General features: G+C 46.5%; 1 protein-coding gene across 2 annotated transcripts in view; it reads left to right on the top strand.

Annotated features, from left to right (window-relative positions):
- TRIP4 (thyroid hormone receptor interactor 4) overlaps positions 1-15,965 on the top strand; it is a 51,616-nt gene that overhangs the window by 18,026 nt on the left and 17,625 nt on the right. For both annotated transcript variants that reach the window (XM_073363226.1, XM_073363227.1), the window contains 5 exons: positions 2,256-2,471; positions 3,983-4,109; positions 5,496-5,683; positions 6,612-6,736; positions 8,132-8,223. In XM_073363226.1, coding sequence (XP_073219327.1) covers positions 2,256-2,471; positions 3,983-4,109; positions 5,496-5,683; positions 6,612-6,736; positions 8,132-8,223 — 748 coding nt within the window. The remainder of the gene's footprint in view (positions 1-2,255; positions 2,472-3,982; positions 4,110-5,495; positions 5,684-6,611; positions 6,737-8,131; positions 8,224-15,965) is intronic.

A 15,965-nucleotide genomic window follows, 5' to 3' on the forward strand; every position in this document is an offset into this window, starting at 1 on the left:
GTGCTAAATTTTGTGCTTGTCCCTCTTCTTTTCCTGATGTTTTTTCCCTCTGAACAGATTGTCTCTCTAAATGGAGAATGTCATTTAAAGGTGACCAGCAAAGGACATTTAAAAAAATTGGTATTTTCCTCTTTTTTTCTGCTGATGTGTTAAGAAGGCCTGAAATGAGGTGGGGTGGTTGTTTTTAAGTAGTTTTTTTACTATCTTGCAGTGATCAGGAATTTCAAGTCTGGTCTTTTCTGGTGTGGCTTTCTTGGGGGTCTCCGAGGATGTGTATTGTGAGCTCTTACAAGTTAGCTGTAGGCCAGCGGTGATGAATCTTTAACAGACACACCCTTTCTTCCCCATGCGCCGTAGCCGCTGGAGTTCAATAGATGATAGCAAAAACAGAGTTTTAAACAGCGAGAGTAAAATTCCCTTCCCCTCTCAATGGCTGCCACTTTCACTCTCTTGTGATCTAGTTTCATTCGTTCTCCCGGTCACCACAGGGTGTTCCAGGGCAGACAAGACTTGAATTTCTGATATAAAAACAAGAACAACAAACTTTTGCTGCTGTTGTTGGGTGGGCGGCGGCGCGGAAAGACTCAAGCCCGTTTCTCTCCCCCCGACAATTCACTTTTAAAGGAAAACCATGGGAACTTTGCAAAGGCAATGGTGTGAAAATTCTCCTGCTGAGATGACCATCTTGCTGCATAACCACACACCTTACATGCCTTTCAGCTACTGCTGATGTTTGAGTCTGTTCTGACGGCACTCATCTTGCAGCAGCTGTGGGAACTCCGTGCTGGGGACTCTAAACCAGGGGCTCTCAACCTTTTTCTTTTTGAGCCCCCCCTCAACATGCTATAAAAATGCCAGGGCCCAATGGGGGTAGGTGGGGGGATTCAGGGCTCTGGGCCAAGGGTGGGGACCCTTGGGCATAGGTGTAGTTTGACTTCTGTTTTGGAGGGGGCAAGAGTTGGCAGGGCTTGGGCCAGCTCCACGCAGTGGGGTCCAGGGAGAGAGCGCCACCTCCACCCCGTGACTCACCTCAGCAGGACACCTTGCTTTCTGTGTTGGGGGGGGGGGGGGTGGACTGCCCCACTCTGGGTAAGTCACTGCAGTTTGGTGGGGGGGACAACACCCTTATGCCCCCACAACTCTGCCCATGGACTCAGGGCTTCTGCCCGCAGGGAGCCCCAGGTCTGGGGGCTTCAGTCTCACGCTGCTCCCAGCTTCAGCTGTGGGGGCGTGAGGGGCCACTGGGGTTCCCAGCTTCAGCCCCACACCTGCTCCCAGCTTCGGGGGGAGGAGGGATGCTGTCTTCAGCCCCAAGCTGTTCTCGGCTTTTTTGCGGGGGGACAGACGCTGGCTTCAGCCCCATGGCCACTCCTGGTTTCTTTTACTGAAAAAGTGGAACAGCTTCAGCTGGAGAGATTGAGAGAGCCCAGCCCCAGAATCTTCCATAGCCCAGTGGCATGTGTGAAATTCACAAGTAGTTTTGGGTTGACAGACTGCATTCTGCAATGGATAAACGCCTCACTATCCTTGCCCTTTGAGACGTGATCGCAGTCGCCAGGTGGAAGAAGTCTCATACTGAGTGAATTTTTCAAGCACTGTGTTGAGGCCAGGGGCCAGCTGGGTGGTCTGTTGGCAGGGCTCTGCAGGAGCCTTGGGCTTAATTCCCTGTCTGGTCTCTCATCCCCTGTTAGGTCTGCGAGGTTTGCTGGTGCTTTGGCCTCAGTGCTCTCTACCTTGGGGTGGAAATGGGGAAAAGAAAACTGTTCAGTCCCTTTCAGCCAGAAGAACGGGGCTTACAAGGGAAAGGGGGCCTTAACCTAGGAAGGGCATGAGTGGGGGCGGATTTTGGGGATCTGTAAAGGACACTGTAGGGAACAAATCACACTCTACTACATTCATGCCACTACAACAATAATGCCCTGTCTCAATCCATGAGAGCTGCGTCCAGGGCTTGCTGTTGTGTGTAGTCTCCACAGGTTCTCCTCCGTATTTAAGATGGAAGTAGTTGTGCTCTCTTTCCGTTTTATTCCCTCGAGTTCCTGACAGGTTGTCAGCATGGTCCTCAAAAGGGCAAAATTTCATGCATCTGGCTTCATGTTACTGACAAGCCATGTTCTCCAGAGACCACAAGGGGGTCGTGGGAGCATGGGGAGGGGTGGCTGCATGACTGATGTGATGTTTCCAGGTATGTCTGGGGCTGTTTGCTGTCGTACCTGGTACCACTCTGCTTTTTCTCTGTCGCTGTCTCTCACCAGCGTGCGCCGTACTCAAGTCATCGATGACGAGTCGGATTACTTTGCTACAGACTCCAACCAGTGGCTGTCCAAACAAGAGCGTGAGGCACTGCAGAAGAGAGAGGAGGAGCTGCGAGAGCTGCGCCACGCTTCTCGACTTGCCAGGAAAATCACCATCGACTTTGCTGGCAGGCAGATCCTGGAGGAGCAGGACAGCATGGCTGAATATCACAGCAAGTGAGTAGGTGGCATCAGCCACCGAGCTGGCAGGGAGCAGAGTACGCTCCAGAGAGCAGAGAGAGGAGAAACGCTATCTGTGATTGTTAGCGAGGCAGCTGAGCTACCATCAATAGCAACAGACGACAAACTGCGGAGCCCATTCTCTTGAGAGGCAGCCCTGCCACTTGGTTAGAACGTTCTGTGCTTCTCCCTGTATCTCATTGTTTGAGACAAACAGGATCCTGAGCTCTTTAGCAACCGATTTGCTCCTGCTGCTTATTTCCCTGTTCACAATCTCATCCCTCTGTCTGTGGTGTTGCAGACATCTGCTGTAGTCATGACAGCACAGAGAGTTTAGGGGTTTGTGCTTCAGGAGCAGATTACACTCCTAAGGAGCAAAAATCTGCTTGTGTGCAAATATGCCTAGGAATAAAGAAGAGGCAAAAAGGAAGCAACAATATAATAACTTGATGTTCTGTAGAGCTTTGCATACCTGGGCATCTTCCAGACTCACTGTAACGGGATCACTTCCCCTACAAATGAAATTCAGCATCCTCTGGGGTGGAACATGGCAGCCATTCTATGTGTACAGAACTGCCCCCCAGCTTTTAGGAGGTGGAGTGACGAATACCACATTCCAAATGGAGTTGCCCACATTAGGGTTTGGCCAGGCCACTGTGGCTCTCAGAAGGCTAGTCTAGTGGCTTGGACACAAGCCTGGGACTGTTTAAGTCTCTGCTGTGCCACAGACTTCTTGTGTGACCTTGGGCAAGTCACTTAGCCCTGGTCTACACTAGAAGTGGGGGGTGGACCTAAGATACACAACTTCAGCTACGTGAATAGCGTAGCTGAAGTCGGTATATCTTAGGTCAACTTACCTGGCTGTGAAGATGGCGGTGAGTCGACCGCTGCTGCTCCCCCTTCGACTCCGCTTCCGCCTCTCGCAAGCTGGAGTTCTGGAGTCGACGAGGAGTGCATTCGAGGATCGATCACTACCCGCCGAACCAGTGGGTAGTGAAGACCTGCCCTTAGAGTGTCCGTGCCTCAGTTTCCCATCTGTAAAATTAAGATGTGCCATCATCCCCATCTCACAGGGCTGTTGAAGCTCAGATACTACGGGGTGCCAGATAAATGGGGTCCCTTTAGATAGTCTTGCTTTGTGACCAGTGTCCTGGGATCATTAATGACATGGGGTGATCTGGATGCCAGTTTTACAGGGCTACCCTGTGCTGTGCAGGGCCATGCTCTCAGTACTGACTGTCCCTGCTGAATTTTGCACTCTGTCTGACTTACAGGCAGAACTGTCCTTAGCTGGCACGTTTGTGAGTGTTCTGGGCCAGTAGCTCCCTGGGAGAACACAGAGCAGTACAGCTGTATATCTACAGCAAACATGCCTTGAGTGTCTGCAGGAGCCCGACTATCGGAGGGAGGGAGGCAGCAGGGGGAGCAGCCTGGCTGGGAGAAATGACAGGAAGTGCTTCTGGGACAGGAGGCCGGGGGGTATTAACGTGGTTTGTGTGTCCTTGCAGGTTGGATGAGACAATTGATGCCATTAACTGTGGCACACTGAGCAAGCCATCGAGGAGACCCCAGGGGAAGTCTGAAGTGAGCTCTGGGCTTCTGGTGAATCCCCACCTTCTCCAGCCTGCCCCCTTGGTTAGTGCCAATTTCTGATTCCTCCCCGAGCAGTGGCTGCCAAGAGACATGCGCCCAAGGATTGTAACTTCCCATGTGTTGATGGCATCTCTTCCCTGTCCCCCAGCCTCCTCTGTGGGATTAGGATCATCTGAGTGAGAGATGGACACGGCCAGCTAGGTGGGCTAGTCCATCCCAAACTCTCGGCCTGGGCAGAATTTTTGCCAGTGGCATATTTAACTCAGAGCAGTGGGTTTCCTCCCCCTTTCTCAGCCTGATGCATCTCGCTCTTGGGAAGGTTTCCTGACATTCAGTCTAAAGGAGTTTCCCATTTAAAATTCCCTTTATAAGGATCTGCCTGCCAGATTTCAGTTGTGCCCCCTTGGTCACGCTCTCCACTTGCTAGTGTCCCCTCTTGTCTTTCTTTGGTTCCTGTGCACCGTGCATTTCTGCTCAGACACTTCCAAGCATGAATATACGCTTATTCTTAGCCTGTGACAGGCCATGCCAGATAATGCAATTTAAACCCCTCCCTGTCTTCATACCAGGGTCTGTGCCTCTCCTGCCTCCCCTTAACTGTTTTTCTACATCCAGGTATTTTTCAAGAGTTGTGGGAGCTCTTGGGCTATAGCTGGTTGTTTTTCCTCATTCCCTCTCAAGAGGAAAAGGCATGTGATAAGTGGCCATGAGTACTGTTTGTGCACCCAGAAGGGGTCTGTGGCTGCATCCGAAGGCTGGCTCTGAATGCCAATATCCCATATGGCAGTCCACGAGGAGGGGGAGGATGCTGTGTCAGCTGGTTGTCTGAACAATCCCTTTGGCCTCCCTTAAACTCTTCCCAGTGCAGGTGCTGCCAACTGGGTGTTGCTCAGTTGTGAACACACTATGTATGTGCCGTCTATGCTGTGGGACAATGTCGGTTGATAGTTCTACTCTTTAAATCTGCCATTTAGTTCAAGGGCAGCCAATGTGAGGGTTACATAGAGCAGATTACAGTTTCCCTTGCTTTGACTGCTACCAGGGTGTGGCATGCAGAGACTCCAGGCTTTGGCATGCAGTGCTCCATTTGATGAGTGGTCTGCACTCTTTGTATGCTTGGCTTGTGGTCTCTCTCGGGGGCATGACAAAGGTGGCCACCTGACTCACACCTTGCTCTGGGCTACACTGGCACCATCCCAGGTTAGATTCTCTCTCCCCCCCCCCCCCCTTCGGGTTCAAGTCTGGCTTACCCAGCAGTAGCCAGAGAATGGTAAGAGCAGGGTTCTGATACAGTGAGCCAAAGATCTAATCCAGCAGGAGGGCTAGGCCATGGTGCCTTCTGCACTGTTGTTCTTAAGTAAAGAAAAAACTTAGTGATTTGGACCGAGTTAAACCTTCTGTTATGTGTTTGTTTTGAACATGCTGAAGTGGGTAGACCAGACTGGCTTGCTCCTGCACAGAAAAACTGCCCATTCTGCAGAAACTGGGCATGAGTCTGCCTCCGAAAGGAACAGGTTACGGATTCAGGATCGAGAATTACAGGAGATCTCAGATGATGGCTGGTGTCTCAGCATGCACCAGCCTTGGGCTTCTTTGCTGGTAAAAGGAATCAAAAGGTAAAAATAAAGACATGGAACTGTGATTTCCCTGAGGGAAATGTTTGGGCAGGATATGTACAAACAGGGAGCTGCACTTCTTCATCCGAGCATGCTGTTGAGTTCGGAACTGAGCAGACTGGAAAGAGTCAGCTTCTTTATGACGATAATTAACAAAGGCCTGAAAATACTCCAGTATTTTGCTATTTTGCTATCTACAAATTCCTTGATAGATAACCTGCAGCATCGCGGTGCTCCATGCCTAGGAGCAGGGTTCCCCAGGGAGGGCCAGAAGACGTTACTAGACAAGCTTCCCCTTTACAAGGCAGTTTTCCAGACAAATCAGCTGCTGTCTCCCTGTTCCAGTGTAATTGGGGTGTCTTGGGAAATCCCTGAATTTCTGTAGATTTTTTTTTTCTCTGAAGTTTCTGAGGAGATGACTTTTAATTCTGAAAAGCAGACTTATCAGTTCCTCAGGCTGTAGAGACTTCAGATCCCATCTTACCCTGCTCCTGGATCTGAGCAGCCTGGGAATGCTGCAAGCCAGCCACTCTGATAAAGGTGGAGCCTTTCATCCTGTTCCCATAGTCTCTGGGAGCTGCACCTAAAGAAAAGGGCAGATGCTGACTGCTTTGTCTACGTTTGTGGGCCATGTTGCCCATTAGATTGCATACTGACCACTGCCTAGCTCCTAGGAGTACAGAGTCTTGATTTCTGGGTATTGAAAAGTCAGAGTAGAGTGACTAAACCATGTAAATAAGTTGCTTGATGAGATTCACTGGCTCCAGAAGTCTTCTCACTAACAGCCCTCCTCACTGAAGAGGAAAATGTCCTTTCCCAGGGCAAAGCTTGGTAACAGGAATCACAGGGTGAAATGTTCCATTGAAGACTGGGCCATGTGGGATCTCAGCTGGCATGTCAGTTCTGCATCCTCTTCTGTTCTCTCTAGGGTGGAGGGCAGGACCTGGTACACATCCCACAGAGGGCGGCTGTGGATAGCAGCTACTGCTAAAAGACCATCCCCTCAAGAAATCTCTGAGCTAGAGGCCACCTACAGAATGCTGCTCCGGGAAGGTGAACCTCACTATTGGGTCTCTGATTTTGGTACCTTGAGTCGTGTAATGAGCAGAGGCAGGAAGCAGGCACTCTTGGGCAGTTATTGCTGCTTCTCTCATTAACCTTCCTTTCTCCTTTCAATTCCCCTCTTCCTTTCTGCATTTCTTCAGCCAGAAGGGAGTCATGAAGCAGATCAACTCTGTCCTCTTGGCTAGTCAGAAGCTATGAGCACTAGTGAATTGCATCTTACTTTGACAATACCTCCTAGCAGCAATGCCTCTTCGTTCTTGGTTCAGGCAATAAGTCGTTGCATGTGAATGTACGAAGGAGCTGGTGCTCTGAAGTTCAAATGCTATCATATGTTCTGGCCTCCTGGAGGCCAGGAATAAAAAGCTGCAGATTAGCATGCAGATCTCTCTCTTTTGTGAGGCTAGGTGAGCCTGAGACATCAGCCTGGTCCAGGCTGCATGGCCAAGGAGATGTCGCCTCTTGGTGCAGCACCTCTGGATATTAGTCAGCCCAAATATGCCTAGGGATTTCTTCCTGCCTCACCAGAGCAAGGAACTGTGCATTCACTGTGCATCGGCCATACTGTTCCCTAAAAAGCCACAACAGGGGAGAGATGCACAAAAACATGATGCTGCCATCCCTCGCTAGGAATGAGAGCCCCAAATTTCAGGCCATCTTGGATTTTTGTGCGTGTTTGCTTTTAAAGCAGCATGGCCCAGTAGCTGGAGTACTGGACTGGGATTCAGGAGACCTGGGTTCTATTCTTGGCTGGGTGACCTTGGGTAAGTCACTTACCTGCTTTGTGCCTCAGTTTCCCTATCTGTAAAATGAGGTTAATGATATTGACCTCCTTTGTAAAGTGCTTTGAGATCTACAAACGGAAGGTGTTTACAGGAGCTAGATTTTATTTTTATTAAGGTCACTTTGGCTCAGCTGGCAGTTGACAGTTGCCTCCATCTCCAAAGCACCACATGATCTAAAGCACTGTAGTGTGCTCATCGGCAGTTTCTGCTAAAGGGCTGGCTCAGGATTGGAATAATGTGGGTGGTGAATATCAGGATCGAGGTGCATGGACTGAGTGTATTGGGAGCCCAGGTACATTACAACAGAGGTGTAGCAGGGCAAGATGGAGATGTGTTGGCATAGCCATGCACAGTCTTTGTCTTTACCATCATCTGTCTGGCTTAAGCCAGTTCTCCAAGACCATGTTTCCTAAGCTGTGTACCGTGTGTCCCTAAATACGAAAGGAATTACAGAAAATAAACACTAAATTTTCTTGTGCCTCAAAAAGTTTGAGCGGGAGAGATGAGCAAATGAGCGTGTTTCCAGTTAAGAGCTTACTGAGAAATGGGACGATCACAATGAGTGTGTGTTTTTTCAATCCTTTTCTTTCTCTTGGCGCAGATGTGGAATTTCCCAGAGATTATCCTTCTGGGTGCCTCCTGGGTTGTGTGGACTTGGCTGATTGTCTGTCACAAGAACAATTCAAGGAGCAGGTGAGTGAGGAAAACCAGCCTCTCTGAGCTGACTTTTTAACTGTCTACCTGCTTGCCTTCAAGCTACCCTGACTCGTATCTGTACATTGATCCATGGGAAAGTAAGGAGAACACTGAAGAAAGGATTTAAATTAAGATGAGGAGACCACTACTCTTGTGTGCACTGGGAAGAGAACACATTTCAGCAAGAGTTTCCTCTGGACCAGTGTGGAAAGTGGTCTAAGTGCTGGTACAGACGAGACAAAACAGGGTTTGCTGCTGCTGGGAGCATGATGGAATGCTGGTGGAAGTCAGTCTCCAGTATGGCTTTGGAAGTAGTTTTGTCAGGTCTACATTATTCTTATTGTCTCTGTTTAATCCAGTCAACACTGGTTCAGGGGAACTAATGCTGAAAGGTGTTCTTGGCTTTCCTGGTGCCAAGAAGGTTGTTGTGACAGATGTGGCTCATTTGCACACCTGCTGACACTCTGCAAACCGCTGTATGAGAAGCACTGCTGTCCTGGGTTAAAGCTATACTCATTGCATTTCAGCTTCTGTTTGGCACCAGCTGTATTAAGAGCTAGGAGCTTAAACTTCACACCAGGTGACATCTGATTAAACACCATTTATTTCCTTGACTGGTCCCTATTAAGAGGAATTTATGTGAATGCTATCACAGTTAAGCAGCAGTCACTGCCAGTCCCTATCCATAGGTTAAGTGGATTCTTTGGGAGAGAAGCTGATAAAGTGGCTGTCCAGGAGAACAATGCTCTGGTTAAAGCAGAACATACCATAGCGATGAGTTTCCTTTGGGCTATGAAGAAGCAGCTGATCAGTGTGACATCATTTCACATGAGGGAGAGCTCTCCCCTTTCCTCCCCGCAGCACCAAGCAGAAGAAGGAAGAGTGGTGGCTGGGGACTAGAGATAAAGGCGACATACTGAACTGGATGGGATTTTTCTTTTCCCTGTCATCTGTTTGGCTTTTAGAATTGGGACAGGACTGTTAGAACCTGAACAGCAGAGGGCGCCTTGGGACCAAGGTATCAGAAAGGCCACTTAATGTCATGACCGTGCAGCCTGCCTAGAGTTACAGAATCCCAGGAAGTGAAGAAGGGAGTAGACCAATTAGATCATCACCTCCATCCCCTGGGGCCAGAGCACGATTGTTCCATACACTATATTATCCAATGCCCGTTGCAGTCTAGTTTCAAACACCGGCCTTTTTCCTTTCCCAGCTGCCCTTGGGAAACTTCCACCAGTCTAATCAGTTGCATTGATAGGAGATATGTCCTGATCTCCAGCCTATATGTTTTCTTTTTTTAATTGAATCCCATCACTCCTAGTTCCACCCCCTGGGAAATGCCCTGGAAAATTCCTCTTCTTTCTTGGTGGTTATTCCCTGTAGGTACATGTAGACAGTTGTCATAGCGCTTCCCTAGTTTTTGTTAACACAAGCTGTATGTAATTAGCCTTTAATCTCTCCTCATAGATCAAGCCCTTCAGACTCTTAATCAGTTCTGTTGCTGTCTTACAATTCCTTCCAGTTTGCTGTCATCTTTCTGTTTTGTTGAGGCACTAGAATTGAACACATTATTCCAGGAGCAGTCTCGCCAGAGCTGTATAATTTCCTTTCCTCTCCTCTCAGTACTATGTTACCTTTACATGTCCAGCCCAAAATCACACTGGCTTTTTTCTGTTACCATACTGCATTGTAAATGTATATCCTCTCTAATTTGCTGTCGCTTTCAGAATTAATGCTATCCAGGAGTTACTGTTTGTGGGTTTGGTATTTTGCCCCATATGTATTGGCTAGAATTTAATATGAATGTGCTCCCAGTTAAATTAGTGATGAGGATGTTGTTGCCTCTTGTCAATAATGAGTGTAGTTGAATCAGAGTGAAAACAGTTTAACCCTGAGTCTATATAGTAGGGATGTAAATCTTGTTTAGAAAGTTAACCATTTAAACGATTAAAAATATTTTGTTTAAACGGTTAACTGATTAAAGGGCCGGCCAGCATGGCTGGGGCTGCTCTGGACGGTGCTGGCCGGTGCAGGGACACTGGGGTTGGCGGGCCAGCTGGTGTGGGGTCGCTAGGGTTGGTGGGCCGGTCCAGGGGTTAACTGTTAAGGCAGGTTAACATTTTACATCCCTAGTATGTAGACAGGACCGACCCATGTTCAGCACTCGTTCAGAAACCAGAATTGAACCTTGTTGGGAGCAGGGCTCAGTCCTGTTTTCTGAACCGCTGCTGCATGTGATGTGGTTTTGTCTACTCTCATCTATTTTCAACACAGTTTTAGCAGCACCTGATACAGAAGCCAGCTATTGCAATGGGTTCCTTTCCTAGTGCAGACAAATCCCTGTTGGCTTCAGGATAAGCAGGGTGGAGCACCTAGTCTTCTGAACACTTGTATTTGTATCATAGGAGAAAGCCAATGAAAATGTTTTAAAACCTGACAATACAGTAAGTTAAACAGTGCAAACCTGGCAGCAGAGATCCCTCCATGAGAGCAAGACATGCTAGACTTCTTCTCAAACATTCTCCTTTGATTATCTGCCCCCCACCCCCTCAGCTCCCATTTGATACGTCTTTCACATTTCCAGGAAATTGAGTAATTACACAGATCCCATGTGACCACATCAGTGGATGATGGTTTGAAAATTAAATAAGTGTCCAGTGTGCACATTGCCTGGTGATGGAGGCCGTGTTTTTTTCAAGATCAAACATGTTTGTTTTTACTTGTGTCTAATCTTTTCTGTAGGCAAAGGTGTTTCTCTTTCCTTGCTGTTTGCTTCCTCTGTCAGGTATTAATGAAGTTTAGTAAAACCCAGCTTTTAATTTCCATGACACCCTGCTGCTGTTTTTCACTCCTCATCATCCTTTAATATTTAGATTACAGATTTGCTCAGAAGGCTAAATCAGAATGAGGCCCCGATGTGCTGAGCAAACAGACGGGCAGAGGTGGTCCCTACCTCAGAGATCTCACAGTCTAATTGGTGTATTCTTTATTAGTTGTTAATTTGAAGACTTACTGTATGTATACTGTGAACTTGTATGTTCAGATCACTGCTGTGGGTCCAATCTTTCAGCCCTTACTAAGGTGTAGTTTTTGCATGACTGGTCGCATTGATTTCAGTGCAGCAATTTGCATGATTAAGGACTAACTGTATGAGGAAGAGTTGCAGGATTGGGCCCTGTGTTAATGGCATGCCCGGCGGCTTAGGGGGGTTTGGGGGAAGAAAGGTGGTCTTGAGGCTAAAATCACCACAGACCTGCAATCAGGTGACATGGGCTCTAAGCCCAGCTGTGCTACTGATTTTCTGTGTGAACATGGGCAAGTCACTTAACCTCTCTGTGCCTGTTTCTCCATCTGTAAGATGGAGTACTCCTTCCCTGGCAGAAGTGGTGCGAGGCTGATGTCATTCCTTGTGATCCTTGGATCGGAATACAAAGGGTTATTATCATCAGATACAACATCCACCTGACATGAATGGTTTGAATTGCACTGGCAACAGTAGAGTGAAGCTATAACTCCTCCCATCACTCAGCCTGGTTACCAGTCTGCTCTGCTGCTCAGACAGCCTGAGATGTGGCAGGCTTAACTCTGAACGTCTGGGCTGTGCTGACAGATCTCCCATCTTCTTGGAGTGTATTCTGGGTTCACTTGCTTTCATTAATGGGTGCCTCAAAAAATGGAAATTCAACTTCAAATGGTCCCTTTGTTGCACTTAGCTGTGCTAATTGTGACCTGCCAAGAGCTGAGTTAAGGAGCTGCTTTTCCCTGCTCCAGGCTGACCTCACCAACACCTCAAGCAGAGCAGAGAGCAGCCTTCCTTTTCCCGTGTTAGGTGTTAGTGAGCTCATCTGTTGTAACTGGGGAAACACAGAATGCTACAGGCAGGCCTTGGCAGGGAAATAAAGAACCAGATGATTTACAATTAATGCACTGAGGTCTATTCATATTCTGTTGATGATCTGAGATCTAAAGCAGCTTTTATTTTAATTACCAAAAAGCATTTTCATATCAGGTATTTAAGTATTTCTAAATGGTTTTGAAAGTGGGTGACTACAGATAGATGTCAAACCTTGGTATTAAATACAAGATGATGCTGGAAAGAAATTAGGAATTTATTTTTCACATGTGAGTGAAAAATCACCTGCCACTTTAAATCTGTGTAAGGGGGCTTTGCTAAATTTTTGTGCCTGAAGGGCAAGTGGGCCTTTTCAGCAGGCTTTACTTTTCCCACTCCACTGAGTTTGAACCTAGTGCCCCCAAAATACTAGGGTGCCAGGAATACAAGAAACAATGAATATCCCATGCAGGAATACAATAAATAGGTCTTGCTGTACTTAGGATCCAGAAGATAACATTCTTCGAAATGTTTACAGATGAGAGACTAAGGGCAAGTCTACACTAGAGCACTACATCCGCACAGCTGCACCGGTGCAGCTGTGCTGCTGTAGCACATCTGGTGAAGACGTGCTATACTAACGGTAGAGCGTTCTCTCTTCGGCATAATTACTCCAGCTCCACGAGAGGCGGAAGCTATATCAGCGGGAGAGCGTCTTCCACTGACGTAGTGCCGGTGTGGACATCGCTTAGGTCACTGTAACTTGTGTCGCTTAGGGGGGTGTCTTTTTCACACCCTTGAGCGACGTAAGTTAGGTTGACTTAAGCAGTAGTGTAGACCAGTCCCAATACATGCTAATAATCAGCCCCTGAACAAGAAATCAAAGGGAGAAAAACACAGGAACACAGTAACTGAAGTATACAGTATAAAATAGTGAAACGATACAGATATGTAAAGATGTAAATAATTTACTGCACAAAGCATCTCCGGAACATGTGAATATAAAATGAGTGCAAGTCCTAAGTATTTTATTCTAAAAGTCCAAAGTAAAAGTCCCACTGATGCAGTATTGCCAATCCCAAGTATTCAGAAATCATCAGATTAAAAAAAAAAACAAACCACCAGTCAGTTTGGAAATTTTATTTGCCTTCTGGGTTTTGAGCCTTTAGGGTACACTCAACTCATGTTTCAAGCTTTTCTCTGTAACCATGAATGTCATTTCCCCCACCCCCCTTTTTTTTAAAAGAAAACTGAGATTCTCATTCAGTTATCTGATCCCAAGGGCTGGGTCTTTAAGAACACCAAATACTGTGAGCCTCATGATAAAATTGTGAGATTTGGCAACATTTCAGAGGAGTTATCCTGGGGGAGCTGCAAAGACCCTCTCATGTTTCAGTTTCTGACTGTAAAAGTTTCCTGACACAGGGTTCAAACAAGAGGGTTATGTGTGAGAGGCAGTGGCAATCCACATGTGAGAACATCTGTCTGTTGGTGTGCGTGTACTTTCTGTGGGGGTAGGAATTCCATCTCACATCTCGGGTGATCTGTGTTTTGAAGATGGAGTAATGACGTTGTTTCTCACTGTGGCAGTTAACACCTTCTACTTCCTGATGAGAGTCTGCCAAGTTGCACATGTCTACCATTAAAAGGTCTCCACAAGGATTTGAGATTTGTTTGGAACTTGACTAGCCTGGTGCAGAAAGTAATGTATCTATGCCACAGCTAACAATTGTAGCCAGCATCCATGCCCTTCTAACTCAGGGGCCCACAAAATTAGCAATGTCTAAACCTGGATTGATCACGTGTAATCTAATTCCAGATCAGGTTGAATAAGGTCTAATTCTGGCTTGCAGAGACCTACAGATGTTGCAAAGAGTATGTTTATACCAGCCCTCCTGTTTGAGATTTCTCAGTATAGTTTTCAGGCAAGAGAGTCCTCCTCCAGGGTCTTGCTTATTTGTGACAAAGCAGAGCAAATTAGGAATACAGTTAATTTGGATTTTAGTTCTCCAGGGCCTTTAGAATTTTTCCTTATCCAAAGCTCTCTAGTTTTCAGAAGAGCTTGTTCTGATACTCTAGCTTCCCAGCATAAGCCAGCAGTTATAAAAAATTTACTGCTCAATCTGTTAAAATGCAGGAGAAATTGCCAGTTGATGATTAATTTAGGAACACATTAGCATGCCAAAAGGAACTGAATGTTAGTATTACAGCATTTGATAGAGGCTAGCATGCCCTCTTCTCTGGTTTCAGAGACCCTGGGGAAGAACTGAGGCTAAAGCTGAAGCATATGACTTAATTAATGGTGATTGTAGATTTAGCCTTTGCTACTATTTTAGCAAGCTAGTCAGTGGTTCGGGACTTAACTTTGCTCTCAAACACAGTCCACGCTCTATGGAGAGTTGAAACTCAGCTCCTTCTTGGTATTTGATTTTACTAATACTGACAGTAAAGATAAGGTAACAAAATTCAATTCAAACCTTCCTAGACTTCGGTGCTTCTAGAGTTCTTCCCTCCAGACTGCTCAGCCCTCACCCTCGATCTTCAATTTCTAGAGAATAAGTCCCAGCTCCCTTATTCCAGAGTGGGGTAATGAACCATCTGCTCTAGTGAATCATTAAACTTCACAAGTTTGTTGATGATACCAAGCTGGGAGGGTTTGCAAGTGCTTTGGAGGATAGGATTAAAATTCAAAATGATCTGGAAAAATGATGTGACATAAATTGGATGAAATTCAATAAGGACAAATGTGGAGTACTCCATTCCGGAAGAAACAATCAGTTGCATACATACAAAATGGGAAACGACTGCCTAGGAATGAGTACTGTGGAAAGGGATCTGGGAGTTATAGTGGGTCGCAAGCTAAATATGAGTGAACAATGTAACGGTGTTGGGAAAAAACGTGGACATCATGCTGGGATATATTAACAGGAGTGTTGAAGCAAGACACGAGAAGTAGTTCTTTTGCTCTACTCTGCGCTGATGTGGCCTCCGCTGGAGTATTGTGTCCAGTTCTGGATGCCACATTGCAGGAAAGATGTGGACAAATTGGAGAAAGTCCAGAGAAGAGCAACAAAATGATTAAAGGTCTAGAAAACATGACCTATGAGGGAAGATTGAAAAAATTGGGTGTGTTTAGTTTGGAGAAGAGAAGACTGAGAGGGGACTTAACAGTTTTCAAGTAAATAAAAGATTGTTACAAGGAAGAGGGAGAAAAATTGTTCTCCTTAACCTCTTAGGATTGGACAAGAATCTGCCATGAGGGAGGTGTAGGTTGCACATTAGGAAAAACTTCCTAACTGTCAGGGTGGTTAAGCACTGGAACAAATTGCCTAGGGAGGTTGTGGAACCTCCATCATTGGAGGTTTTTAAGAACAGGTTAGATAAACACCTGTCAGGAATGGTCTACTTATTACATAGTCCTGCCTTGAGTGCAGGGGACTGGATTAGATAACCTCTCGAGGTCCCTTGCAGTCCTACACTTGTATGATGAGAACCCTCTTAGCATTCCACAGCAGGTGGGATGTTGGGTTGTTTCAGGCAAACACTGCCGGCCTGCTATAAGGTCCTGCTAAAGACTGGGCCCAAAAAGTAAACTCTGTTCAGTGACATGGATTTAAAAGGCTAGGGAATTGCCCAGAAGTGAAAAATGATTGTGTGTGTGTGAGGGAGAGAGGAATATTTTAGCTGTTATTCAACACAGTTAATATAGTTCAAATACAGATGTGCAAGGACTACATGTACTTCTATAAGCCTTCATCACCATGTACTTAATACATTTCATAACCCAAAACAGGTCAGTCTTTCCAAATCCATTTATAAAAATATCTGGATTCCACCAGTACATCCCACTCTGAGAATTGGTGGACTCGGATATAATTTAATCAACAATATCGAAAACAAACAGCAT

This window comes from Lepidochelys kempii, chromosome 10 (assembly GCF_965140265.1).
Source record: "Lepidochelys kempii isolate rLepKem1 chromosome 10, rLepKem1.hap2, whole genome shotgun sequence".
NCBI classification, from domain to species: Eukaryota; Metazoa; Chordata; order Testudines; family Cheloniidae; genus Lepidochelys; species Lepidochelys kempii.